At 36.1% G+C, this 25,619-nt stretch overlaps 1 protein-coding gene across 12 annotated transcripts in view; it reads left to right on the plus strand.

The window, feature by feature from the left end:
• Window positions 1–25,619, plus strand: part of cacna1da (calcium channel, voltage-dependent, L type, alpha 1D subunit, a) — an 86,570-nt gene that overhangs the window by 19,927 nt on the left and 41,024 nt on the right. For 8 of the 12 annotated variants that reach the window (XM_043251881.1, XM_043251882.1, XM_043251889.1 and 5 more), the window contains exons 4-12: window positions 2,083–2,222; window positions 9,023–9,189; window positions 10,564–10,716; window positions 13,731–13,924; window positions 15,801–15,904; window positions 19,642–19,808; window positions 22,537–22,611; window positions 25,175–25,262; window positions 25,396–25,422. In XM_043251881.1, coding sequence (XP_043107816.1) covers window positions 2,083–2,222; window positions 9,023–9,189; window positions 10,564–10,716; window positions 13,731–13,924; window positions 15,801–15,904; window positions 19,642–19,808; window positions 22,537–22,611; window positions 25,175–25,262; window positions 25,396–25,422 — 1,115 coding nt within the window. The remainder of the gene's footprint in view (window positions 1–2,082; window positions 2,223–9,022; window positions 9,190–10,563; window positions 10,717–13,730; window positions 13,925–15,800; window positions 15,905–19,641; window positions 19,809–22,536; window positions 22,612–25,174; window positions 25,263–25,395; window positions 25,423–25,619) is intronic. The other 4 variants (XM_043251886.1, XM_043251891.1, XM_043251890.1 and 1 more) reach the window with 1 other exon arrangement.

Genomic DNA, 25,619 nt, shown 5'->3' on the forward strand with positions numbered 1-25,619 from the left:
AAATTTGCATGTGTGGAACACTAGGGCATGTGTTTGTGAGATGTTTTTGTTTTAGTAAACTAGCTAATGATGGTTTGTGTGCGTGTGTGTGTGTGTGTGTGTGTGTGTGTGAGAGTATGTACAGTTAGTCTTTAGAGCATAAATAAGCAGAGATGAGTCAGAGATATTTATGGATTGCCCCACAGGCCTCTGTTTTCCTCTCTCTCTCTCTTTCTCTCTATTCTCACACTCTGCTGATGGATGAATAAAGTAGAGGGGTAATGGATTGGGAATGCTGTATCTCATCGTCCTCAACTGCATATCGCTTAATGAACCTCTTCTGCTCCTGTTTGTTTATTTGATATGTAAATGGATGCGCACAATATGACAAGTTAAAGGCTGTTTTGTTAGCAAAGCTCATCATTTGAAGTGGCCATATTTAAAATATGAAATTGAATTTCTTGCCCAGGCCATGTTTTGCTTTAAAGTCAGAAGTGTTGTATAAAAAAAAGATTAGTATTGATATTGTTATAGTATTCATAAGTGAAATAAAGCACATTTTTAGCACCATTACAACATTTTCATGTCACCACATTTTCCTCCAAATGTTTGTTAATATGATGCAACTTCTATGTAAAACTTGTATGTTTGTGTGTGTGTGTGTGTGTGTGTGTGTGTGTGTATACATATATAAGACGTTAAGGTGTCTGCATCAAAAGAAATTTTGTCTATCGAAAGCACATTAAATGTCTTAGTCTGACTTGTATGTCAAAATATGTAAAAGAATAAGGAAGCATATAAAATTTTATTGTGTTTAAATTGAGTTAAAAATCTTACTGACAAATGGGTAAAAAGGATAGTGGCAAATTAAAAAAATTTAAAATTACAACTAATTAGTGTTTGGGGTGAAAGTTTTTTTTTTCTTTTAATGTGTCATAAATTGATTTTTAATGTAAATATGCCTGAAAAGATTGTTATATTGAGTGACAGATTTTTTTTTTTAATTTCCATTAATTTAAACAGAACTTTTTTGTTTTTGTGAAAACAAAAATATAGCTGATATTATCTTAAACTTCATCCCACTAAATCACACCATTAATTAATGCTCTATTTTATTTCCGTTTTTTATTTTTATTGCAACCCTAATTCGTTTACTATTTAAATCTGCATCTGTATCAGCGACTTCTTCTCTCCGCTGCTGTCATTCACATGCTACGTCTCTGTCTGTAGTAGCAGGATCAGTGAGCCCGGGTAACTCTTCCCGCAGTAACAAAAGGCTCTTTCTCTGATACACGGGGCTAAGTGCTCCATTCAGTCGTCTGTAAAATGTTGGCAAAACGAGGCCCACAGCGTATAAAAGCTTCCCAAATGTCCTTACACTTAAACGCACACGCACACACGCCAACTAACCTCTTTCATTGTGCAACCTTTGCACAGCTGTCACACACACATAAAGGAGAAAGCTTGAGTCTGTGTGTGTGTTTGTATAAAGAGATGCTATTTGACAAGTTAAATGACTGTGTCTAACACCATCAATGCACAGAAAACAACCCACTAGCCACTGCCATGACTGAGCCGCATGCTTTAATGCTTCAAAAACGCTACGCTTTCAGGTTTAGTTACGTACTCTAGCACTATTGTTAAGGTGTTGCAGAGTAAGTAAAATGCAAATCACATGAAACCATATTGTCCCTCATAACACATAGCCAAGGACAATTTCGGCTGCCATTGATCAGTTTATGCTCGTATAGTTTCTAAGACACGGACTTAAATGGGTGAATATTTATATGATCATTTATATTACATTTTTATCTTAAAATTCAAAAATTCATTAATTTATAATATCAATTTGATAAACTGAATTGAGAGGAATTTTTTTTTTATCAATTTTAGTTTCACCTACACTGAAAGATTTGCCTGCACAAAGTCATTCAGCTGTCATGTAGTTATGATTTTGTGATCAGATACATCCAAAAAGTTCTTGTGTTTGTGTTTGACGGAGGGTTGCAAAATTTTGGGATTGAGCTGTAATGTGTCTTTGAAATTATTGTACACTTTCCGCAGCTGATTGATTTCTCTCTCTCCCTCTCCTTTCTCCCACAGGAAACAGTCGAATATGCCTTCCTTATCATTTTCACTATTGAAACCTTCCTGAAGATCATAGCATATGGCTTGGTGATGCATCAGAATGCGTATGTCCGAAATGGATGGAACATGCTGGATTTCGTCATTGTCGTCATAGGGTAAGTTTTATCTGTTTATATACCAATGCATAGCCACTGTCGCATTAACTCAAAATTGGACATTTAAAGTGAACATCTTTTTTTTTTTTTTTTTTTTTTTTTTTTTACATCTTTTACATCTTTCCTCTTGATTTGTTTTTAATTATAATTTTTTTATGTATATTGCTAAAGCAGTAAAATTATCAGTAAAGTAATAATAGCAGATAAAATCTTGATAAATATTAATGCTTAAATTAAATAAATTATACATTTCATTTATATATTCAAAATGCCAGGGTTCAAAAAATCATCTTGATTAAATGGGGTCCTGCCTGGAAACACGATCACCTTCGAGCTTAAGAAAAAATTTAATTGTCCGGTTGGTTGCACTCCATTTTATGTACCTGTATGTACAGGGGTTTCAATCCCATTCGCCAATTTACTGATGTTATGGGTTCCGTATGGAAAATGCCACAACCAGAACTGTGTTACGTAATTGAGGTACAAATGCTGACAGGCTAGCATGTCAGGACGATTGCAAGCTAAGCTCAATAAGTAATCACCCCAAAACCCTGCAGGCTAGAGTAGAGGGTTCACCAGGGGTACCGAAGCAACCGTTGGGGGCGGAGCACAAGACGTAACAATACTGTGGAATGGAGGTAAGTATAGGAAAGGGAACACGATTAAGCAAAAACCGTCGAATGTAGAGACATGGATGCCAGGTCCGAAGGCATGGAGGAACCAGTGTTCACAATGAAAACAACTGGAAGAAAGGTGCATGGATCCCTGGGGAATGGCACTGCAGGCAGACACCTCACCAGCCTCCCACAATTACCTGATGTTACCCAATACATGAGAGGTTGTGGTTTGGACACAAAGATAGTGAAATCTGACAAAGATATTGGTTGTCACCCAGCTATTGCATGTTTCTGCCAAGCATTCCGAGTGGAATGAGCCCTCACTCCTGGGGGACATGGCTCGCCTTGGGACTGGTACGCTAGTGATGGAATCCACCACCCAGTGCCCCAACCTCTGTTTGGAGACAACATTCCCCTTCTGAAGTCCCCAAAGCAGACAAAGAGCTGCTCAGAGTTCCTGAAACTCCTGAAATTGTCATACTGACCGAATCCAGCTCCATACCCAGGAAGAAGATGCTCTGCACAGGGGAGACCTTGCTCTTTATCCAGTTGACCCAAAGCCACAAATGGCTGAGAAGCAGCCTGTACTTACCACTGGACGGTTGGAGGGACAGGCTCTATTTCTTCCTTCACTAATAGGCTTACAAGCAGAATCAACAGAGAAGTCACCGATGTACCCATGGTGGAGCAGCCAGGGGAAGAAGGGAGCCTCAACCAAGGAAGCAGAGTGTCCCATTATAGAGACCTACCTGTTCCTCCTGATCCTGCGGTAGCAATGTCTTTCGACGAGTCAGAGTGTGAGGAAGCAGTGTGTCGCTCACAAGCTGTACCCAGCACGAAAGGCCCAGAAATGTGGAAAATTGGTCTTTTATTGAAGGGGTTGGTACCAGTTGTGAAATAAGTAGGTGGCAGTCTTGAAACAAACCCTTGGCCTTTCCACAAGTTTGGGGAGCAGATGTTGATGTCCCTCAAAGAACAATCCCCCTCATCCCTGGGCAGCCCATTTCCAGCTTCCTCGTCAGCTGAAGAAGACCTCCTCTGATACAACAACTGACATGTTTTCCTCCTCTGGAGCCCTGAAAGAGTCACTGGCTCCACCGCAGGATGGAGCGGCATCGCCTCTCGGGAGCTCAACGAGGCATTGCTGTGAGGTATTGGAAGTCAGTGAGGAATGGCCCACTGTTGCTGCTAGCTAGCGCAGCCACAGCCAGTGTTTATGACCCGATGAACTGGGAAGGGCAAGGCGAGGTTGGCCTCATAATAAATGAGAGCCACGACCTTAGAGAAGCAATGGATCATATTCCACTAACTCCATCTGTGCATGGAGCAATCGTATCCGTCTTCAGGGGTAAGGAATCTACACGGTCAGAAAGACATCTCGAAAGACTTCTACTGTGAAGCTGTAGAAAATTTCTCTTTTAGCTGGCTTGCAGAGGGGAAGGACCACGGCACACAATGTGCAAGCCCAGGGGGATCACCACTGAATTGCAGATGAAACACGGCATAAAATCTTCTGCAGCTTGACGTTTTTTCTTCCTTTCTTCTTCATAGCTCTAGAAGCGATCGACTCTAAAGCAGAAATCTGGTTGGTTGGATGCCACCATTTTATATACCGTATGTACGGGGGAGTGACTTGGCATGCAAATTCCACTCGCCAATTCTCAAAGAGAACAAAATTGTAAACTGATAAACTGGCACTAAATATCTAAAGTAGGAGAAGCCACGGAATATAATCATTTTCATATATAATAAATTGCTTGTGCCTCAATGAGAACAAACGAAACACAATAAATGTGGGCATTGTTTTAGAGATGGATGCCTGCTGTCTGCAAACACAGTGGTGCAATTATGTTTAGGTTAGGTTAGTTTTGTTTAGGCGTTTCAGAATGACCAAAACAAAATAAAGTTGCTGTGAATGAACGAGAACGGTCCACTTAGTGAAGTTATCCTGTCTCAGAGCGTGGTTACGTGACGTTTTCAATGCGCATTTTTAGTATTTATGTGCATTTTGACATTTCCATCCAACATTTTTTTTTTTTTATGCAATATCCCAACATGTACATAAAACATAAAACATACATGATTATCAATGATTATCAAACATTTCCAGGAAACTGTGATATTTTAGTATTTCAGTATGCTTTGCATTATCAGTTTTTTTTTTCATCCTTGCGTATTTAAAGTAGAAAAAAAAGTCTTATCGACCCCAAACTTTTGAATTGTAGTCTATATACAGCTGATAAAAAGAATAAAACTCATTTTTTTCTGTTTAATATGATCAGTGCAAGCTTTTCTGGATTTTTATTGATTTGTTTTATGAAAAAGAAATGGCCCCAAAACAATGTATATAGAAGGAAGGCATTTAGAAAGATAAGGTATTCTCTAAGTGTCTTTCTCTTTTTGTTTTCTTCATTTCATCATCTTCTGAAATGTCACCTTTCACAAATTTTCCTCCTTTTAAGCTCTTCACCTTCTCCTCAACTCCCAACACACACACACACACGTACGCACATACCCCTCATGCGGCTATATGACCCAGAAAAGACCTGAGCCGCTGTCTTGCTCTATACTGTCTCATTATACCAGCCTCTATGGAGCATTTCCTGATTTTAGATTAGAGTTCATCATGGGCTGTATTACTCACTCTTTATTCTCTGATGAAATATATTCAAAAAGCATGTTTGCAGACCTAATCTTCCAGTGTCCTTTTGCCAGCATTAGTTGCTTTATATCAGCCGTTCACTTTTTTTTTTTAAAGATTTCGTAGATGAAAAAGAATCCTCAATCACCTCTGGCAGTTTTTTTTTTTTTTTGGAAAAATGTGTTAATTTCATGTCACTTTCTACTGTATCAGCCTAAAAAAAGATGCATAAGCCCGGAGATAAAATGATGAAGGAAAAAAAGCTGCTCCTCTTTTGTCCGTGCCTCAGGCCTGTTTCATAGCGCATGCATAAGCAGTGTGTAAGCATAAGCAAAAGCAGCGTAACTGCACTATCAGGATCACACTGACAGCGCTTTTCTACACGGAAAATAAGGGGTTCTCTGGGTGATTACATTGAGCAATTGCTTTACTTATATACTTATTATATTACGCATCTTACATATTGAACATATGTCTTTCTCTAAAGTTCCAGTGGACAAAAAAAGACACCCCTTTCTGTCTCTTTCAGTAAAAAATGCCTGGTAACTTTTGTCAAATCATTTGCAGCTGTAATTCTTTTAAGGATTTCAAAGCAGAATTAATTTTATTTTATAAATACACTTACAGTACATTAATTCTTCTTTTAAAAAAAGAATTAACTTTTTTATTTCAGGTGTAAAGTTGCTGTCAATTTTGCTGTTGTTTTGTGGGTTTAGGCGTTACATTGCAGCGTCGGTGAAGATTTAATAATTATTATTTTTTTTCTTAGAAATTATTGATTTTATTCAGAAGGGCGACATTTATAATGTAGCAAAATATTTCTATTTCAAATAAAGTACTTTTTGTTTGTCAAAAAAAAAAAAAAAAACACAAATACAAACTATTTTCAGCATTTCTAATAATAAGAAATGTTTCACAAATAAGCATATTAGAATGATTTTTGAAGGATCATGTGAAGACTGCAGTAATCACAGGAATAAATGAAATTTTAAAATATATTTAAATTGTCAGACCGTTTCACAATATTACTGCTTATACCGTATTTTTGCTCAAAATAGTGCAGGTAAGCAAAAGTGACTATAAATTTACTCCAATTTTATTGAACCACACACTAGCTACTTCAATAATCTACATTCAGTCTGTCATTTTACTGAATAGCAAGTACTGTAAATCCCTTATGTTTGCGATATGAAAAAGCCATAAAGGTTCTGTCCACTTTTGCATCTCTCTTTTTTTAGCCCACTGTCCTGTTGGCTTCTCTGTAGATCACCTCAAATTGTCTTCTTCCTCTGTATTTCCTCATCAACGTCTCTATCTCACTCATACACGCACAGTCCACTGGGTAGCTAGGTCACATTTCGATCAGTTCGCCTCATGCAGAAGAGCTGTCTGCCTCTCTCTCTTCACCTACCCGTCTCTCTGTTCACGGGGCTGTCGCTCTTGATCTTTACCTCCTGCGCAGAAGCCCTCTGTAGCTGAAGATTAACCAAGAAAACTCACAGATAGGTGACGGATAGATGCATCCGGAGTACAATTTTTGTTACACGTTTATTTTATTAGTGTTTTATCCACTGTTGTTGAGGTCCTGTAATACATCTTCATTTAGATGTGCTCCATGGTCAGTTCAGGTCATCGCATGCTGCTTTTTTATCATGTGCACAGCAGATGATGCCGCCTGATGCTGTTCACATTCAATGTCTTGCTGTTTATGTTTTGGCAAATTCAGAAAAGGTCATGCAGACATGTGATGCTGAAAGTGATTTATCTATGTTACTATCCAAAGATGTTTTGATATTTTGGCTATTATCTTGTTACTTTACATTTTAAAATTTTTTTCTGACCATTTTTTTTTAACCATTTAAAATTTTCTCCAGCATTCAAACCCCTTACAAATGTGGGACAAAAACAAATCATCATATCATTTTTTTGCAAGAGAAACAATTGCACATAATGTTACATTAATATTATACACAGCTGACCAATCTTAAATTATATACCTGAATAGTTTCGTAATATCCATCTTCATTTCAAGACAAACGGTCATTTTTTTCCATTATATAAACGTTTCAGTCCATTGAACCAAACTTGGAGAACCATCCTTTTCTTTTTTTGCTATTGATTGTCCTTACATTGTTAGTTCCATGACAACCTTGAATAAATCCAGCTTGGTCTGGTTTTATTCCTTTTTTTTATACATTTTTGGATCCTCATAGCCAATATAGATATTAAAATTTTAATGTCCACACATAGGAGTCTTATAATGTGGTAGCTAATCTCTACCTTCCTTGTGCAGAACTGAGATGCTGGCTTCTGGCCACGATTTCGTTAGGTTAACCGATTGTAACGCATAGTTATAAACTTAATAATATTGGATTATATACATAATATATACACAAAAACCTTATAACACTCTCTAGAAAACATGTCAACTCCTGGCAAATGAGTCATTTCTGTTATAGGATCCGTTTATTTACTCACGTCCTCCATTGATGATTTTTTTTGTAATTAAGAGGTTTCAAAAATGTAATCATTTTTAGCTCGAACACATCGGCCAATCAGAAAAACGAATCGACCGATACTGATATTCGAAAAATGCCAAATATTGGCCGATATCTTGGCCGATTTATGTTGACCACTGCTCTCAAATTTAAAGTCCATTTCTTTTCATAAATGAAGCTTATCATTCAGCAGCCTCTTTGCAAATCCTGCCATATATTTTCCTTCCTGCCGTATCTGGTAGGTTAGCGGAGGTTATTAGGTTTCATTCGGATCCCACTGTAAAGTATATTGCACTTTAGTGTCCTCAGATGTCGCATCTCCATATCTTCCACCGCGCTTGTTCTCTCTTCCGCCTTTTCAGCTCTCTCCTTTCAGTTAGCTGATCCTTTATATCTTTGACCGTTTTCTCCGCTCTTTCAGTTTATTTTGTGCTTAACACCATTTAATTGTGCAGAAGTAGTGTTGAAGTACAATTACATATGTACTTAGTATTAGGGATTTAACGAAATCAAAATCGTCTGAAACAACAATACCACGATGCAATATCGAAAAAAAGACAAATGAAGAATTGAAGCAAGAAAATACAATTTTCTACATTTTGAAGTTAAATTATTCGAATGCACTTCGAGAGATTAAAATGAAGAGCTGCTTCCCATATAAGTAAACGAAAATTTATATTTCAGAGATGTATTATTTTGGCTTACACTAAAGAAGAAATTGCAATACTTCTTTCTTAATTTGTACACTTGAAAAAGATACTTTGAATTTGGATGCAGTAACGCAGTAGAGCTTCAGTGAAAACAAGCTTTTAAACATTTTACTGTGTTAATATGTTAAGACATTTTCATTTTTCACTTTTTTTTATTTCGGCAAATCTTGAGTTATCTGTCAGTAATATATCTAAAATGCATTTATCTATATGTATAGCTAAAATCGATGACTTTTTTTATTAGTGTAGATAAAGTAGCCATATATGTTTCTTGATTTATATTTTATGTGTGGAGTTATTTGTCTGGTTCATTATTCTTTTTTTCCCCTTCCAGGTTGTTTAGTGTTGTCTTGGAAATTTTGACCAAAGATGGGGAGAAGGAGACTGCTGGAACCCACCCGTCCGCTCACGGTCATGGAGGGAAACCGGGAGGTTTCGATGTCAAAGCCCTCAGAGCCTTTCGAGTGCTGCGACCGCTTCGCCTGGTCTCAGGAGTGCCCAGTGAGTTAAAAAAAAAATCTTTGTCGTTAGCTGTTACTAATAATATATAATGGTAGACCCTTTTTGTTACAGTCTTTGGTTATATTGAGTAAACTGATAATGTGATTTAAATATGATTTAATACAACATTCTACACAAACTTTATTTTTTATGGATGAAATCAGGTGGAAATGACTCTTTAAGGAAACAGTTTATCACTAATTTAATTAGTTTTAATTACGAATATTTTTAGCATCACTTCTAGTTAAACATAACAAAAAAAGAGAAACTGGCCTATCTTGTGTTTACAAAAATCTCACTGGATTATTACAGTTATTGATTTAGTCAACATTTATTTAGTTTCAAGTAACCAAAATGTTTTTATAGCTTTAGTTTTAGTTAATGATAATGCAGCGATATGCGTTTAGCATAGCAAAAACCATTTTGTCGGAAAGGTCAGGTGAAGCTGATTACGTTGTTCAGGGCTTCTAATTAAGACTGATTAGACGACAAGTCGTTTACGGACAGCCAACGACTGTTCGTTTTTTAGAAATACGCACCAACACTAATCACGAGGCACTTGACAGCATCCCCTTCTGAGTCCCCAGAGCGCAGGACCCCCGCTGAGGGGTGGATGTTGGGTGATAGATGTGGCCATATGGCAGGAAAAGAGCAGCATTCCTTACTGCATCCCCTCAGGAACGTTCTCTGAGAACAAGCTGTCAAACCCAATGCCCTAAAGACACTAGTGTATGTCTGTGCATATGCATTACGAGTTAGATCTCAAAGTTTAGACTTAAATGCACTCGATCGATTTGAATGAGTGTCCGTTTGTGTGTATGCATGGGCTAAAGATCCACGATTAAAAGAAATGTCCATAGAAAGCACATTAAATGCAAGCGAAGTGACTACTTTTTAGGTCGTTTTTGGAGAATACAGTAAAGCGTCGAAATTATCATCAGTGTAAAAATTCATAATCTTATTCTGACTTGTACATATTAAAATATATGAAAAAATAAGGAAGCATATTGCGTTTTATTGTGCTGTAAATGAGTAAAAAAAAAATCTTACTGACAAATGGGCAAAGCCTAAGATGGTAGCTAAATTAAAAAAATGTAAAATGACAACTAATTAGTATTTAGGGTGAAAGTAACTCATCATTTAATGTGTCGTAAGTAGATTTTTTGTAAATATGCCTGACAAGATTGTTACACTAAATTATATTTTAGGGGGTACATTTTGTAAATTAGGGAAAAACGTATGATATTTATTTTTGTCTCAAAAACAAAATTGCAATTAATTTAAACACTAACTTTTAAGCAGCGTTATACTTCCTACTTTTGTGGTTAAACCCTTGACCCACATGCGTTTTCATGTAGTTTTGTGTATCCCTAGGTTTACAGGTGGTGTTGAACTCCATCATTAAAGCCATGGTTCCTCTTCTCCACATCGCCCTGCTGGTTCTGTTCGTCATCATCATCTACGCCATCATCGGTTTGGAGCTTTTCATTGGAAAAATGCACGCTACCTGTTACTTTCAAGGGACAGGTGCGTTTAACCTCTATGGCAACATAAATATGGCGGATACACTACTGTTCAAAATATTTTTTGTTAAGTAATTGTTTATTGTTTTGTGTTAAGTAATATTGTCTTTACTGTCACTTTTGGTAAATATTATACTGAATAAAACTGTTAATTTAACCTTAATCAGTTTTACTGATGCCAGTGTTTTGAACGCTAGGTGGTATAGTGTTAGGGGATGTAGATTCTTAAACATGAGTGGAAGTAGGCGGGTGCTGAACCTGTGTCTGTTCATCAGTCTTGAATTTGATGCGAGTTGTAAATGGGAGCCAGTGCAGGGAGATAAAGAGAAGTGTAACATGGGCTCTTTTGGCTCGTGCCCCTGCATTCTGAACCAGTTGTAGAGGTTTGATTGTGCTTGCAGGAAGTGTAGCCAGAAGAGCATTGCAGTAGTCCGTGGTCCAGTCTAGAAATGACAAGGGCCTGGACAAGAAGTTGTGCAGCATGCTGTGTTAGGATGGGCCTGATCTATCTGATATTGTGCAATGCAAATGCAATGTATCTTGATTCTTATAAGATACAATCATCGAAGTATTTCAAATTTGGGATTACATTTCTGATGTCTTCATAGTTCTGGCAGCTGGTGAGGAAGTGTTGCTCTGTCTCCACTTCTTCACGGGTACGGTATGGGCAGATATAGTCACATTATGGCTGCTCGGTCTGTACCTCATCACTGACCTCATCGTCTTTCACTGCACTCAGATATTCTGCAGTTCTGTAATCTCTATTTAGGGACATTCAAGTTCACTTTGTTCTTCTGTTGTTTCTTTCCATTAGCATAGATACTACTCTTTCTGTGCTTTTATAATTGGGTTGGGCTGAATATTGCGAAAGGATGTGTCCTGATGCTGGATGTTTGTTTTGCAGCTTCAGGACCATATGGATAAGGGGTTCACTTCATGGTTTTTAACGGCTTGTAAAATGAGTTGGCTCATTTTTTTTAGGCATTTCCAGAATTTTATGGCTGCGAATATGATGCGAATTTAGTAGAGGTTATTATCAACATGCATGTCTTTGATTGGATTTTTTTCCCATTTTTGAAATTCATGATTTAGGAGAGCACCCTGCACTTCACTGCCATGAGTGATTGGAATATTTTGAGGCAGATTTTAATTGGGATTTAAGTTTGGATGGACTTTTGATGGCATAAAAGGCCTTTTTGCTTTCTCTTTCAATTCATTCTCAGACAAATTTAGCTTACCAGTTGCACTTATTTTCAGCCCGAGGTATGTGTAGTTTGTGGCATATAAAATGTCGGTCGTAAAATTGTCTGGGTCTAAAAAAGTCCAGTCTTTTCTGGAATGTTAGTACTTGCAGGACATCCAGGTTTTACTGTAGACCTTCTTCTGTTGGAGACAGCAGAACCAGATCATCTGCAAACAGCTAGAACTTAATGTTAGAGTCATGAAGCGTGAGGCCAGGAGCTCCTGATTGTTCCAGGAGTTTCGCCAGTTCTTTCATGTAAATATTGAAGAGGGTCGGTGATAGTGGACAGCCCTGCCTCACCCCCCTCTTGAGCAAAGGATTCTGTTTATTTCCAAATTTAATTGCGCACTGGTATTTGAGTACATAGTTTTTATTATATTTTATGTTAAACCCCTGATACCTGCTTCTAGAGGTTTTGACGGCAGACCTTTATGCCAAATTGAATCAAAGGCTTTTTGGAAATCTACAGAGCAAGCAAATATTTTGGATTTGTAAGGCTGATGTATTTGCTGATCGGGGAGTGTAGAGTGGAGATGTCTTCTGAGGTCAGCTGGTCATCAAAGATACACCAAGCTAGCAGGATGGTGAAGTCGTGCTGTACTCGGTGAAGTGTGGGACGCTTCATTATGTTATTGAGTTTGATTTCTGCCATATTTATTTTCCGCTATTTTAATAGCGAAATTATTTACACCAATTAAATTTCAGTTATTTACAAATGTAACGCACTGAATTAAACATGACGTTTTTGAAGTACATCCAATCATTTTTTGTTTACAACTTCATTACAGTGTTTTACAGTTTAGATATTATATACGTTCATATTTTCAGCACATTGAGATTAGGGGTGTGCGATATATGTTGTTGCCGTAATATCAGAATTTAGTTTTAACTATATGCGATTTGACATTATAGAGTATTTTGCAAAAAAACATTCAAAACTATCCACAGCGTTCACGCATGTTACATGAAGTCTAAAATCCATTTTGAATTATCATATAAGATATGGGGACGCAAAAATATATATTTATATAATATCATATAGTTAAGCTAATTTACTCACATATTGCGCTAAACTTAAAATAAAAACTTGGTCACATTTTAACTACAATGTACTTGCATCAAAAAAAATAGTTTTCATATTGTACTGCAAAACACTTTTAGGTTTGGGTGTAATGGATGGGTCAACCGTGTAATTATAAATGCATTGCAAAAATTTTTTACAGATGTAACAACATATAGATATTTTTAGAAATATAAGTAGCATGTTAAAACATGCATGTTCACAATAAATGCATTGTACCAAATTATTATTTTAAATGTAAATACATAGTAGTTTAGGCCACCTAATATAAACTGGGACCAGTTTATTTTTTTTTTACTTGGAGTACTACTTGTGCACAGTGCATGTTTTAATGTCAATTTTGATGAAGATTGTATGACCTGTGGATAATAACATATACTTAAAGTGTGCCTGAATTATACTCGCAGCCGTTCTATTTTAGCACAAGCATATACTTCAGTATTCAGTATTTAATTGGACCTGAGCACTACTTCCACTCAAATAAGATGCCCTGACTACAAAATTAGTTTGTTTTACTTTAGCAGACTTTAAGTATACCAGTTTAGTAAACTAAAAGTAGTAATGCATTGTATTTTTATTAAGTACACAAATACGTGTTTGTAGTACACTACTTACATTTTAGTATATTTATTTTTCACTAGAGTGTAGAGCTGTTGTGTGTGTTTAGGTTTGACATTGTCTTCTGTTTTTATAGATATTGCCGAGGACGAACCCGCGCCGTGTGCCGTTAACGGTCATGGCCGTACATGCCCCATTAACGGCACCATGTGTAGGGAGGGCTGGCACGGGCCCAACGGAGGCATCACGAACTTCGACAACTTCATGTTTGCCATGCTTACTGTGTTCCAGTGCATCACCATGGAGGGCTGGACAGATGTGCTCTACTGGGTTAGTGCCGACATGCTACTTTTCCTCCTAGCTAGCACGTCTTGTCGTCTCGTCGGTGTAGCTTATAATGAATGTTAGTCAATAATTATATTCGCGTAGAGAGGATGAAGGGCTCGTACAGTCATTACTGCTTTGAGGAGAGTGTGAGAAGCTTAAACTAGCAGCCCACACACACTGAAGCAGGAACTCGAGGGTCTGTGACTGACCAGTGTGCTCCGATGAGATCCGCCCACCTTTCATATCATCCGCTGGAAAATCACTCCTCCATTTCATCACAGCACACTGTTCATTTACAGCGGCATGGATTCGTAGACAACCCCCCTCCCAAAAAAAGTCCAAATTTTACATGTAAGTAAATATGCGTAATGCTTTTTGTCTTCTGAATAAAAGTTTTTTTGTTGATTTAATTTAGTAAAGATAAATTGTTAAAGAAAATGCATGACGAAGGTTTTTATATACATTTATAAAAATATATATATATTAGTGCTGCCAACGCTATCACATATGTAACGTGATTAATCAAAAAGATTGAACGCGTTAATATTTTTCCGCACCGTGGAAGGTTATCTGTGCCAGGTCACGGTTTTCGGAAATGTTGTCACGGGAAAATTTTACGAGCTGTGCATGGGCTGCAGTTTTTTGGCCAAACCAAAGTGTATATAGACAAATAAAAATGAAAATAGATCCTTTTACTAATGTGCATTATGATATAATATGCATACCTGGCAACGTAAGAACGGTGAGGTTGTAACATCACAAACAATTTGAGTTTCCGCCAGGCTTTTACTGGGCAGAGGTAACTATGGCAACAACCACTATTCATTTTAATAAACACACGATTACTATAGGATATGGTTTTTATGTGATTTTCATGAGATTTGGCTATTTTCGTTATAGTGAATGTGAAATGAATTTGCACAGCGATACAAAAAGGCTATAAATAGCATTTTTTAACAACGGCAAACAAGCAAATTCCACATGTGATCAAAAAAGGAACGGTTGTTTAAAGTGAGTTTTGAGCGAATGTGTACTATTAATGTCATATATTGTCTTCATAATCTATTTTGTTCGTAATACTTTGTGTAAGGTCGCAAGAAAATATTTAGTTGTATTCATATAGAAACACTTTTGATAATAGTTGGGTAAATGTTTACTGGGATTAAAGCGATGTGGCTCTGAAAAGATGTTCTTGCCCGTATAAAGGCTAGTAATGGATGAATAAACACCGAAGAATGATGATAAAAGAATAATAAGGATGATGTCTCATGAGTTACCTGGCGGAGGTGTGAAAAGTTACGTGTCCTTAAACTAGTTCCTGATTTCAACACTTTTACAGGTAAATCCTGGTATTTGAAAATTGCGAGATTAACACGATTACATTTTTTTAATCGATTGACAGCACTAACACTATATATATACATTAATCAACATTTGAAGTAGATCTAAAAAGTTAAGCGAAGCTGACCTAAGACAAGAACAGATATAGTTGTGGTTTTTAAAGAAAATGCCTGACAAAGCTTTATTCATTTATTTACTGAAAAAAAAAAGCTTTTTTGAAACCGATCTTGTTCAATGCCATTCTTTTTGCAAGCTTATGGCCAGTGTGTGGGACTTCTCCTTTATCTTTCCTTTATATCGACTTCATCCTACACTCCAATTTTTTATTAGAAGTTATACTTGTGAAAGCCTTCTGGTATTTATTCAAAACACTGAAATGTGTTAAAACTGAAATCCTGTTTGATTTTGAGCAGAACGTCTTCTCCAGACCTATTTTTAACTTTCTCCCTACAGTTTCTGTTTCATACTTAATCTTTCGTTCGTCTCTCTCTCTCTGTCGTTTTCTCTTCCTCCTCGTTCTCTTCCTCTCCTCTCTCAGATGAATGATGCTATGGGGTTGGAGCTGCCCTGGGTGTACTTTGTGAGCTTGGTCATCTTCGGCTCTTTCTTCGTCTTGAACCTGGTTCTGGGTGTGTTGAGCGGGTGAGCAGCTCCTCTTTTCTCTTCACTACGGCCCCTGATCTGCAGTTTCTTTTTTTTTTTTTTTCTACATCTCTCTCTGTCTCCTGAGACTGACCTCCATCCCTGGAGTTTCTCACAGTTAAATGTAGCCTCTCTCTGTGGGTTAACCGTCCTGTTTGGGCCCCTGTAGGTGAATGACGCCATCGGCTGGGAGACGCCGTGGATCTACTTTGTTAGTCTGATCATTCTGGGCTCGTTTTTTGTGTTGAATCTCGTGCTGGGTGTACTCAGCGGGTAAGAGATCGTGTGCTGTGAAGACTGCTGTGCTTTTGATCTGTCTGCTGGTCATTTCTTATCTTATCTGGAGTTTTTCCTGCTTGGGGCATGAAGTTTGACGATACACCTGACCTGATTATGGGTCAATAATGCAGTCATGGACAAAAATTGCAACTAACTAACAGACTAGATTGCATTTGGTTAAATGGGCAACTTTTTAGCATGTAAAGGTCTTATATAGAAATATTAATAAACCAATTTATTATTAAAGTGCATTTTATTAGTAGTAATACAAATAATATGCATGACTGATTATTGAAATAATTTAATATTACCAATAATTATTTTAATTTATTTGTATTTTATGTATATTATTTTATATATATTTAGTTTTTTTTATTATTTTACTATATACAATTAAATAAAAATAATATTATTCTATATAATTTTACACAAGTACCCACACAAAATATTTATTTTTAATACTTAAATTAATATGTATAAAAAGTATGTTAAGGTAAATTTTAAAGTGTTCATACTTAAGTTTATATTAAATTATTTGTTGTACTGCTTAAATTCATTACATAGTTTAATAAAAATATGCATACATTAGTGATAATATTTACCAGTATATATGCATACATTATTTCACCTTTACATTTATAATTGTATTATTTGTGGATTTATTTTTATTCTGCAAAATTGTTTTGGTTACTTTCATGCAGATTATAGATGTTCTCTTGTTTTAGTGATGCTCATTTACTTTCAACAAAACAATTTATACCAGTATAGTATCGGGAGTAGTATCTATTAATGTAACAGAGAAATATTGTGAAATTATTATCCATTTTGTTAAGAAAAAAACTGAATAAAAACTGAAACTGGGACTAAATTGGTGAAATTACCGATTCATCTGCTTGGGATGTCTGCAATCCTTTTTCCATGACTGTCTTTCAATGCTTTTTTTCCCCAGGTTTCAGGAGTTTCTGACGTGTTGTCTGCCGTGAAATGATCTTCATGTCTGCTGGGTTAAATTGTTTTGAGCTGAGGATATTATTAAGTAAAACTGTCTGAAGGACAGAATAAAACACTATTATGAGAGAGGAAGTGATTCGGACTTGTGAAAGTCATGGAGGAGAAATGAAATAGTTTAGACTACAGGACTAGGGCAAGCAGGTGAATAAGACATAAAAAACATCTGTCATTAAGATGTTGTGAGGTCAATAAAATATCGTAAGTAATATTTTACGGTAATATTTTGAAAGAAGTCCCTTATTCTCAGCATAGCTGCATTTATTTGATCAAAATATATTGCAAAATAATTTCTTAATAGCCTAATAGTCTTTTAATTTAATAGTCTTTTTTATTCCTTTAATGCAAAGCTGAATTTTCAGCATCCAGTCTTCAGTGTCACATGATCCTTCAGAAATCAGTCTAATATGCTGATTTGCTTAAATGTTTTTTAAATTAACATCAGTGCCGAAAAAAAGGTTTACCGTGTCTGGATTCAGTGGTAAATAGAAAGTTTAAAATCACCATTTTTATAGCATCATAAATATCTTTACTGTCACATTTGATCAACCAGGCTGAATAAAAGTATTATTTTTACTGACCTCAAACTTCAATGTAGGAAACATGCACAGCTTTAGCATAACTTTTGTTGGAAATATGTAGTTTGTTTTTTTTTTTGCATGAATTTGAAACCGAATATTGAGATTAGTTAAGACGTAAAGAGACAGAAAGAATTTGAGGAGAGTAAGCCAGTGAAAGGAAGGGCAGATGGAGGAGAGGAAGGAGACTTGAGCCAGACAGGTGACTCAATTCAGTTCCCATGACTCTCATATTCTTCCTCTTCTCCTTCATTTCCCTCAGAGGGGGGCACGAATCTCGTATCCCCCTCCCGAAGGGTGAAATTAATCTCCTTCCTGTGTCCGTAAGTCCTAAAGCCATTTCTTAGAGCCGCAGTGTTATTAATATTCCACCACGAGAGACGCAGACGCTGTGCCCGTGGTGCAACACATACAATTTGCAGATCGAGCAATCTTTCGAAATTAGGTTTGGGTTCCATTTTTGTGCTTCTGCCATTTTATTAAGGACGCCACACACGCGTCGTGTGACCTTTGCGAGCGCGTTTGTGTGCGTGATGCTTCTCTAGGTCCTTTGTGGACAAGCATGCACCCTGCTGGCAGGACACTGAAGCATTTACACTTAGGTTTAGCTGTACGTCAGCGTGGTAAATATGAACAAACCTCTATCCTTATCCTTATTACGCTTTGAAGCGGAACTCTAACAGTTTGTGTTACACACACGAACAACATATGGTTTTTACACATTGTTTGGGAGTATTATAACTTTTCTGAGCGAATATTAAACATTGTAGCAGTGAATTAAATTATGAAATCTCATTGAGTGACTTGAGCAAAACCTTAAATCAAACCATCATCCCCTTTAAGATTGTGAAATGTAATATTTTTTAAATAGCTTTTTAATATATCATTATTATTATAATTTATTCCATTTAAATATAAAATACTTTATATATTATATTTCATGTTAATAGAAATACTAAGAAATCTTCTGAAATAATGCAGAATAACATTCTAATTCTAATTCAATTCTAATTTAAATTCTTCTTATTTAATATGAATTCTTAAGCCTAAAACCAATTAGCATTGTCATGTTTTTAAACTGTAATAACTCATAGATTTTAAGATGGTCAAAACTAGTTTGAACTAGTATGGCAGGTTAAAAAAAATCCGTTCTGAACATTAACCGGGTCATAAAGCATTCAGTATAACTCTATTTGAACTCTAGAATAACACTCAGAAAATTATTTTCTTGGGACACATGCTTTATTTCTGTCATATGTATAATTTAAAATACAAAAATGTAAATTTATTACAATTTTAATAGTCATGTCCATATATAATGATATGTATGAATGAAGCCATTTGAAAAATGTATTGCAAAATGAAATCTGTTCATGTTTCTAAAAAATAGTACAACACGGTATTCCATTGAAGTAGAGTTTAATTGTAACAAAAGAGGAGTCAAACAGCGTAAACACTTTAAGGGCGGACGTGAAGGATAAACAGAGCGGACTTTTAAAAACTGGGACACAATTAGAGAGAACAGAAACAGGTGGGGAGTAATTAATCACTCGAATTAAACTAGAAGAGGGAGAAAAATAAAAATAAGGGCATGGAGGACACATTGGGGGAAAAAAAAACACAATAGAAACATCAAGGGTCGTAACAGTTCAATATATATATAAGTTGTTTTATTTAAACCTATCAAACTTCTTTTTCATGAAGCGCTACGCTTGAGAAGCTTTTTCTATCTGAAAATCAGTTTGGCTTGGTTTGATATTTCGCTTTGTGATAACATTCAGACATTTTGGTTTCCATCAAATGTTAAACAAATGCTGTGGGCCGTTGAACATTCTGTTAGCGTGGAGAGTAAAACTGTTTTCCTGAACCCAGGGAGTTCTCTAAAGAGCGAGAGAAGGCGAAGGCTCGTGGAGATTTCCAGAAGCTACGGGAGAAGCAGCAGCTGGAAGAAGATCTGAAAGGTTATCTGGACTGGATCACGCAAGCCGAAGACATCGACCCTGAGAACGAGGAGGAAGATGAGGAAAGCAAACGCAACCGTGAGTACCTGAGCGCTGCTCTCTCAGCGCCGTGGGATTTATATCTCGGTCAGCTTCAAAACATCTGCTCTCACCTCATGCTGGCATGGGACTGGCATTTCTACGTGACAGGAAATGATTCCTCTCGACTAATGCGTGTCGTTTAAATGCGTAACAGCTAACTGACAATCACTGAGCGCTCATTCGGCCCATATTCAGGTAAATGCAGAAATATTTAGAGTTGAACTGAGAGCGCTTTTTAAATTCCAGATTCGTTCATGAATTTCGTTTAAAAGAAAATAACCGAGGAGCAAACTGGTAAATTTGAATGCGCGTTTAAAGAAGGAAAAATGTAGATACAATGTTTAGTGATTAATACTTTCACTTTGATATTAAGGTAAAATAAAGTAATTTATATGGAAAATGTATTTATATGTCATTTACATACACTACCGTTCAAAAGTTTGGGATTGTTAAGATTCCTCAGCCGCATTTATTTGATTAAAAATAAAACGGTAATTTTTTACAATTATTTTTACAATATTTATTAACATATTCGATATTCAAACCGGGATATTTATTTTTTTTCTTTGATAACTAAAAACTTTAAATATTAAATAATCATCCGAAAACAGCGGTTGCGGCGCTTCATAGCCACGTTCATTATTTTTGCGTAATTTGTTTCGTTAATAAAACTGCTGAAAGACACAAAACGTGAAGGAATCGATAGGCCTAAATGGTGAAAATGAAATATTTGTATTTTGCGTCGAACCCCGGAAATTTGCTCGGCGAGCACCTCAGTCCCGATGAAATTAAAAGCAAAGCTTTGCGACCATTCGTAGCCGTCTTTAATTGGCCCGTCGTGCCCGTCAAACTGCAGCGTGACACCGAACAGACGTCAGCAAACCCAAAACAGCTGCCTCTGGTACATTTTTGATGAAATAGTCAAGGAGCAGTCGACATGCGCTGACGCCACGAGTGCTGTCTCTCGTCAAAGTCAAACGTCTCCAGGTCAGAGGATTCAGCAGGGGCCGGATCTGGAAAGCGGAGAACTAGGGTTCATCGTGCTTTCATCCACCGTTCTATTTTAAACATCGTTTCTAACGTTGAGAGAACCTTGACAGAACACTCCGAGAAGGTTTTGCCGTTAGCTGGCTCTTTCTGCTGAGAGAGAGGAGTTTGCTCAGAAGGGCATGAAGTGGAGAAACTGAGCAAAATAAGGACTAATCCTAATCCCTTTTATATAAGCAGCACACATGATTCTGAGCGGTTAGAGCCGCTGCTACAGCTTCCTCTTTGACTGACCTCGGTTCTGTGAGAGGACGGTCGGGTTAGATTAGCAGGCTGCTTTTTGAAAGCGTTTTTTTTTTTTTTTTTTGCTTTAATTGATTGATACAGACCCACAAAAGTCGCTTGTCTGGAAGGCTTAGCATTTATGCAGAACTTATTCTGCAAATGGAAAAGCAAGCCGAGTTCTGTTTCCGCTCGCACAAGTTCACTAAATCTCTATGAAGAGAATATATTTGCATTTTTAATCAGTCTTGTTTTCTCGTAAAAGCCATTGGAAACAAGACAGAAGCAATTGATTTTTTACTTATTTTAAGCATGAACTTGAAAGAAACGTGGTTTTATACATAAATTATGTTCTATCTTCACCTTAAGAAAAAATAGGTACTGGTGATTTTCTGCAAGGACAAAGTGCAAGCTAAAAAAATCTATACAGAATTTTTTTTCATATTAATATTACATTTGTTTCAGTATATTTTACTGAAGACTGCTAAATACGATTTGTGATTTAGATGCCATATTTGCAATTATTTTGTGGGTTTAACTTACTATTACTGTTAATATAAACATTTTATAAATCTCATTTCAGTTAATTTTGTTAGTTGTTTTTAAAGTATGTCTGTAATTAGGTTTATTTTTATTTTGAGATTTAGTTTTATTTTAGTCCATCAAGTTACTGTAAACTAGAAAAAGTTTTTTTTCTTATTATATAATGTTTTTATGTCAGGCTAATTTTATTTCAAGTATCCTTTTTAATGCTTTTAATTGGAACTGTGATAATGAACATCTCATTGCTGTTGCCTAGACATCGGGAAATGCCATAAAATATTTACTGTATTTCATTCGATTAGCCTGCTGTGTGCACATTGTATTCCTGATCATTTCAGTTGTCGGTGTAAACCGGTTGTTCATTTTCGATCAAGTCAGCATAATACAAATAACGGCCTCCATTTCCAATGACATGTCAAACCAGCCATTTCTAAATGATTGTGTAGTATATGTATGAGATATTAAACAAAGAGGCCTTGTTTTTAAACGTTATATATTGACTAACTTACTATGAATGTATGTCAGGGTCAAAGGTCAGCTTCATGTCATACACACGACCACACAGATCTCGATCGTCTGCACCACCGAATCGCAACACTCGGCCCTTCACGATGTTCCTGTTTTCACTGAAGCCATTGCACTGTGATCCTAATAACCTGCTCTCACTCACTGTTAACTAACGACCCATCATCCTTTGCTCCCGTCCAGCTGACCGGCTGCCTCAATGTTGATGTTGATGTTGTTGTTGTTGTTGTTGTTGTTTATTGTTGTTAATTGTTGTGTCGGTGCTGTTCTTGTTCCCGTGCTTTAACCTGTGTCGATGTGGCTACTCGTTCTCGCCCCCATGACCGTGCCGCGGCTGTGCTGTGCTGTGTAAATCATGCATGGGCTTTGGGTGCATGGGAAAATGAAGGGGTTACACTGGCCAGCCTGATGGAGAAGAAGAAGAAAGGGTTTAGCTGGTTCAGCCAGTCCTCTGACACTCATGGTAAATCTCCCTCCCACCCTTCTGTCCCTTTCATATGTGTGATAACTTGATGATATTCGTGAATATGACCTGTTAGGAGGCTCGTACGGTGTTTGTTTAATAGGCTTTTTTTTAAAGTGACTAGTTCTGAACTTAAAATCTGATTGGAAACCAAGGTTAAAAAAAACAACAAAAAATAAACATTCACTGATATGTTTTGTTTTTTAGATTATTATTATTATTCATTGATTTAATTATTTACAACATTTACAACAGTTTAATCATATTGCCGTTTCCACCGCTTTACAGTATGAAAGTAATAATTCAAGTTATAGTGATTTTAAGTTAAAGAGGTCCTGGTAAAAAAGAAATACATTTATTTGATTTCGAGTATAGTTCAAATCTATTCACATTTTTTCTTCTGCACAATGCACACTGAAAACGTATCGCTATTGAAGACTGTGTGATATTTAATAAATGAGAGATATTGGAAATGCGCCTAGAGTATGCTTGAAATAATCGTCCTTTAGCACACCCAGATATACTTCAGTATATCTGTAGTTAGACCTCTGCACTGCGTCTGCACAATTAAAGTGCATTAAGTGCAAAATTCGTTAAGTATACCAGCTTAGTAAACTAAAAGTACAGGGGTATTTTTATTAGTTACATAAACATTTAAGTGTATCAGTATTTCTGGGCTGTTTTCCCATTTTTATTGGATTTATCTGTTTAATGTTACTTTTAGGCAGAAATAGTTGACCTCAGAGCTACCAAAAAGCTAAAAACTTGGATTTTAATTGGGTTTCTAATTAAATAAAATCACTTTTCACTACTGTTCGGAAGTTTGGGATCACAAAGATTTTTTACGTTTAAGAAAGAAGATTTAAGCAAGGTTGTATTTTTATTTCAGAATGTAATTTATTTCTGTGATGCAAAGCTGAAATTTCAGATTATTCCAGTCTTCAGTGTCACATGATTCTGTTCTTTTTGAGGAATTTTATATTGAACACTTATATTTGTGCTTAATAATTTTGTGGAATCAGTGATACATTTTATCAGGATTGTTTTTTTATTAATGTAAAGCAAAAAAATAAAATAAAATAACATTATGTAGATATATAAATGTATATATGTATAAATAGATTTTTTAAATGCCTTTATTGTATCTTTTTTGTAATTTGATGCATTCTTGTTGAATAGTAAAAATCACAGTGAGCCCAAAATTTTGAACGTTAGTGTATAATTTTTTGTATTAATCATTCACTTTAATAATTGACACAAATTGACCTGCACTGAAGTACACTAAAAATGTCCATGCGTGTGATGTTTGTGGACGCTTTAGTGTGTGAATGCACTGTTTATACCTAATCGTGCTACTTGTGCTTTGTAATTGTGAGTTTTCCTTATCTATGCCCATCAGCGCTTATTCTCTTCGTCCCCATCAGTTTTTTCCACAACATTAGTGTTATCAAACCCCTCGCTTGCCCGTTTCCTCCTTCCTGTACTAATTTAGTCCTCTCATTCTCATTTTCTCAAAATCAGAGTGAGTCAGAGATCAGATCCGGCAGGAGTGGGAGTGCAGCGTCTCTCCAACTTAAAAATCCCACTTTAAAACAGTGACAGCGAGTTTCTAACATAGAAATGAGGTTAAACCCAGATCACCAGGCTCATGGTCAGCAGTTTATAGAGCAGTCACAAAAAGTCTGATCACACTCGCTTATTACTGTCTTTGGATGTGTCAGAATTCATCCGTATACCCTGAGGGAATGTGAGGGCTAAGAAGAACAGATCGTTTTTACTTTTTGCCTTTGTTTTACCATTAATGAACTCATGATAAAACTTTTAGCCTTTAAATTTGATTTCTGTGAATTTGACAGTGATGCAAGTTGACTCGATGAGATATCGTATAAAAAAAAAAATAGCTATCCCTTTACATAATGATTCTATGAATTTATAAGTGGAATTGTGGAGATGAATTAATGACAATATATTCTAAAAACAAAAAGTGCATGGTGTATTGCACTAATTTCAATAGATCTGCAGTGTGTGTATGTGGATATATATATATATATATATATATATATATAAAAAAAATAGAATTTATAAATATTTCTTGCATATTTTTACATAATGCATGTTAGCATGTATTATATTTTTTGAATATTGTAATACATGTAGGAATGAATAAATGCGGTAAAATTGTTTACTGTCTGTTCATGTTAACTATTGCGTTAACTAATTATAGCATGCACACTATCAAGAAGTCACTTACCACACATACCAGAAAAGTGTTAAGTTCAAAATCAAATTGCATCACGTCAGAGCTTAGAAATAACATTTATACAGAGTTATATTCATGTTTTTTGCATTTTTTTTCTCACTCTTTTTAGCATTTCTCCTTCAAAACAGTGAACATATACACATATATTCATAATTTGAGCTGAAATTGGGTTTCACCAAGAATGTGCCTCAAACTCATTATCTTGTTTTTACACGTTTTTGTTCATTAAATCTTTCTTGGCAGAGTATGTGTGAAGTGCGTTTTAATTTGTGTATGATGAACCTTGTGTTTGTGACACAATAGCGAGTATGCCGGCGAGCGAGACAGAATCCATGAATACAGAAAATGAGAAAGGAGAAGATGAGAAGGCGACATGTTGTGGCCCGACATGGTGAGAAAACTCACAAATACACAAATGTATATTTCATCAGTAATGACGAGTACCTATTGTAATATGCTGTATCGAGAACACGTGTGGATGTACTGGCTTGTGTTTTAACTTTACAATTTGTTTTCATTTACAGTCAGAAGATTTCAAAATCAAAGTTCAGGTCAGTAAAGTTGAGATTAGCTCGCGCTAATGTTCATTTACAGTTTGTTTACAGCTGCATGTTATTGCATGTATTACTGTGAGCTTTCACTATCTAGCTAGCTAGCTAACAACGCTAAGATAGAATGCTAGACGGATGGATAAAATGTTAGCTAGCTTGATAGCATTCTAACATGTTGCTAGCTAGCCTTTTATCAG

Source organism: Puntigrus tetrazona, chromosome 11 (genome assembly GCF_018831695.1).
Source record: "Puntigrus tetrazona isolate hp1 chromosome 11, ASM1883169v1, whole genome shotgun sequence".
In the NCBI taxonomy this organism is placed as follows: Eukaryota; Metazoa; Chordata; class Actinopteri; order Cypriniformes; family Cyprinidae; genus Puntigrus; species Puntigrus tetrazona.